This window comes from Trichosurus vulpecula, chromosome 6, assembly GCF_011100635.1.
Source record: "Trichosurus vulpecula isolate mTriVul1 chromosome 6, mTriVul1.pri, whole genome shotgun sequence".
In the NCBI taxonomy this organism is placed as follows: domain Eukaryota; kingdom Metazoa; phylum Chordata; class Mammalia; order Diprotodontia; family Phalangeridae; genus Trichosurus; species Trichosurus vulpecula.
Window position 1 is genome coordinate 98,007,316 of NC_050578.1, and position 4,091 is coordinate 98,011,406.

The following is a 4,091-nucleotide window of genomic DNA, read 5'->3' on the forward strand; positions in this document are numbered from 1 at the left end:
TTTTTTATTAAATTCAGAAAAAAACATATTGACTAAGAAGCCCTGTGAGCCACTGCAAACGGAGCCCTGTGGGTAGCATGGGATGATGGATGCCATCAATGATTACATTCTCAAGGCAGGTAATGGTATAATCATACTTACTGTAACGAACTTTTAGGCCTGTTACACTGTTTTCATAATAAGGAAGACTTCTATTGATACATGAGAGCTTTCAGTGTTGGTGCAGGGTAAAGTCACATTAATGGAAAATCCACAGTATTCCTCATAAATTAATATTTAGATTTCCCAAGGATCACAGGTTTTATAACAGAAAACATTTGCTCCCAACCTAGCATGGGGCTAGTACAAGTCTAGAATCTGCCCGGATATCTCAACCTAGAATATCCCTTCAGTTTATGTTAGAGGATTTGGGCTATAGACTTAATACTTGGAGACATTATATTATTTCTTGCCAAACCCCTAAGGAAGTTGAGTCCAAATTAGAAGAGTAGAAACAAACTTAAAGGTAAAGAGAAACTAAGAGTTCCAATGAACAATTAATGGAAAAAAACTGTCAGATAGATAGGTCCAGACCAATAGCAGCAAGAATGGCTGAGAGTTCTTTGGCTGGCTTCAGGACTTTCATGTCTCTATGAATAAAGTCTTAGACAAATCTAGCAATAGAAGAATAGTCAGGATGAGTCTTCCCTGGTTTCGATACAGGCAGAATAGGATTATTCATGAAGAATTGATACAAAAACAGCTTGGGACCTAAAGTCATTGACGCCCAGGCTGAATGTCTCCATTGCCTGTTGTGAATGAGGGTATTAAGCAATAAAGGAAGGGTTCCTCCAAGGCTTACCTTGAAAAGAACAGGGCTTGCATTTTTCAAAAAATCTGAATCCACGGGTCCTTTCTACTAAAATTATTTTCTACCAAAATGACTTCACTCATTTGGCCCTGTTGCAATGGGGGAAGATTGCAGTCAGGGTACACCAGGAATAAAAGAGCTATAAAGTTAAGAACATCAGACCTAGGTAAAACAGGGAAGAGTACTTTAGAATTACATGTTATAATGCAGCATTCAATTTGCGCCAGAAATTCTGTCCCAATAAATTGAGACCAAGCTTAGCAGAGAAGAAGAAAGCACCTTTAAGGGGGCACATTTTGAGATAGAAGAGAAAGGACAGCTGGCCAGGTTCTCTTCAGTGCTCACTTTGTCTCAGCCTATACTTTGTCTGCTGATGCAAAGACTGGGGACTAGATATTGTAAGACAAGATTTTGTTTCCCCTATCAGTTGCTATCCTAATCAGGAAAATATCCCAGTATCTCAGACACAACACTGGGTATACTGGTCTCAGAAAAATGCGCAAAGGGAAACTAAAAAGTCAAGTGGGTCCCAGGATCCTATCGTTGTTGCATAACCAGCTAAAAAAGACAAAAAGACACTCACTTTTCAGGGGCCAGCTTATTTTTTTTCAATAGTTACAGATACATTTCCAGGGAGTTGTTGGTCTCATAATTATGGCCATGTTTGGGGAGATCACATGTGCAAGTCTTTTCATTTTTAATTTGCAATGCCCTAAGTCTGGCCTGGGTCAGAATTGATTTTCTGCCACCTTCTTGTTGTCAAAATAACCTGGTGCTGCAGTGACCTCAGTAATGGGCTTTGCTTCCCACCCTATAATAGAATTCTGAACATCCTGGGAACAGTATCTTGGAAACCAAGGATGAAGTTTTGTAAGGGCATTGATTGTAATGAGGTCTCTAGGCCTTGGCTGCTGGGATGTTGTTTTGTTTTGAAATGGCAAGCAGTCTGCTGTGATAATCAGATGGATATATCATCAGGATTTTGTTTCTACCCTGTTATCTGACCCAGACACTTAGGGGATGAAGACAGGGTGGCACATCCATGAGACTTCATCAAAGAGACATTGGCATGCATCTTGGAGGCCCTGATCAGCATGGATGTAGTATCTGGTCAGTTTGCTTGGGTGCAGAGGGCTGAAAGATGTTTTCTTGGCAACGAGGACAATTTTTTTGTTGTTCGGTCATTTTTTTGTCATGTACAACTCTTCATGACCCCATTTGTGGTTTTATTGGCAGAGATAATGGAGTGATTTGCTATTTCCTTCTCTAACTCTTTTTCCAGATGAGGAAGCTGAGAAAAACAGGGTTAACCAACTTGCCGTGGTCACAGCTAGTAAGTGTCTGAGGCCAGATTTGACCTTAGGAAGAGGATGCTTTCTAACTCCAGGCCCAGCACTATAGCCACTGCACCACCTAGCTGCCAAACAAGGATAATAGGTTTATGATTGCTCAGGTAGATTAGTATGCTATAAAACTTTTTCTAGTCTGTTTCTAAATTCTAATTTTCACATAATTTGGGAAAGGAATTGGATCAGGTGATGTTGCCTGAAGATGGCCAAGACCATAGACTGGAGACCATAGACACCTCCCCTTCTTTTTTTAGTATTTGGATACTTGAACTAGAAGGGAAACTAGATCTTTGAGACAAATATTTGTCAGAACAATCTTTGGGAGCACCCAGAGGCCTTGGTCTGTGGGTCCACTTGTTTTCTTTTTTCTTTTAATCTTTCAAGTGACATGATACTTTAATAAGTTAAGGACATGGACTCCTCTTTTCACAGCATTGCTTCCTTGCTTCATGTTCTTCACAAAATCCTCTGCTTTCTTCACTGAAGCTTTCAGCTCGGGAGTGGCCTCAGCAACCATTTTTTCTTCAAAAGGGGAGAGCTTGCTGATGCCCAGGTTCTTCTCCATGCCTTTTTTTTTCCCAAGCAGCAAGGGTGTGGAAAAATAGGAGCACTCTGTTTCTTCTGATCTGACAAAGGAGCATTCCACCACACCCTCCTTCCCATTCATTGCATCCACAACAGAGAAGACAAATCTGGCACCAGCGTAGACCATTGAGAGGGTAGCAGAACCTGCTCTAGCTTTAGCTTTGACAACCTCCGTTCCAGCCTCCTGGATCCTCCCTATCAGGGTTTTCAGCTGATCCTCAGGAAACTCCACCTTAGGTGTGCACTGAGAGATCAGGGGGAAGATAGTCTTTCCTACATGGCCACCAATGACGGGGACATTTAATTGAGCTGGATCTAGGCCCTTCGGTTCTGCAACAAAAGTATTTGCTCTGACTATATCCAGGGTTGTTACACCAAAGATCCTGCTGGGGTTGTACACACCTTGTTTCTTAAAAACTCCAGATGTGATCAAGATGGTAGAATTGACCCAGTTTGCAATAATACAGAGCATGGCTTCTGGGCAATGCTTGGCACAGGCAGCAGCCGGAGTAGCTATGATCATAGCATTGGTGTTGAAAAGGTCATCACTAGACATTCCTGGCTTTCTGGGGACTTCTGTGGGAATCACGACAATGTCACAGCCTTTCAAGCAATCTGGCAGCTTCTCAGGTCCCATGTAACCTTTTACAGTTGCCCTGGTTTCAATGTGGCTCAAATCAGCTGCTACACAAGGGATATGAGCAATGTCACAGAGCATTAGGCGGCTCACCAAAGCACTATTCTTCAGGAGCAGTGAAAGCGCTGTCCAATTCCTCCAGAAGCACCAGCACAGCTACTTTGGCATTATTGTGCACCAAGGTGCTTAGGCCATGGCGGAGGGTGGCACCCATGTGGCAGGCAAAGGACAACAACACAGTGGGGATGGACGGAGGGCGTGGGGCCGGTGCCAGGTAGGAGAGTGGCCTGTGACTCCAACAACCTCCAGCACACATGCAGCAGCACACCTACTTGTTTTCTTAAGGTTAAGTTCAGTGGAGTCCTCTGCAGGGTACATAGTCACAGTCAACTGAATCCTCATCTGATGCCTACTCTGCCATCTGACTCACATCATCTGGATCCTGGAGTTATGAACTACAGTGTTTGCCTCACTTTCTCCAACTTTAAAATTGAGGACATAATAGCACCTACCTCACAGGATTGTTGTGAGGGTCAAATGAGATAATATTTAGAATTTTTTTCCAAATGGGAACTTCTCTCTACAATGGAAATGATATCTGTCCACAGTAACAGTCAAGATTAGCCAGTGTTCCCTTTGCACTGCATGGGCAGAGGAAATATTCACATTG

At 42.8% G+C, this 4,091-nt stretch overlaps 1 protein-coding gene across 1 annotated transcript; it reads right to left on the bottom strand.

Moving 5' to 3' along the window:
• Window positions 1-2,578: 2,578 nt before the first annotated feature.
• Window positions 2,579-3,737, bottom strand: LOC118854699 (malate dehydrogenase, mitochondrial-like). The gene is given in 3 exon segments (XM_036764991.1): window positions 2,579-3,546; window positions 3,549-3,572; window positions 3,575-3,737. Coding segments are annotated over 3 exon segments (1,155 nt in total).
• Window positions 3,738-4,091: the final 354 nt, after the last annotated feature.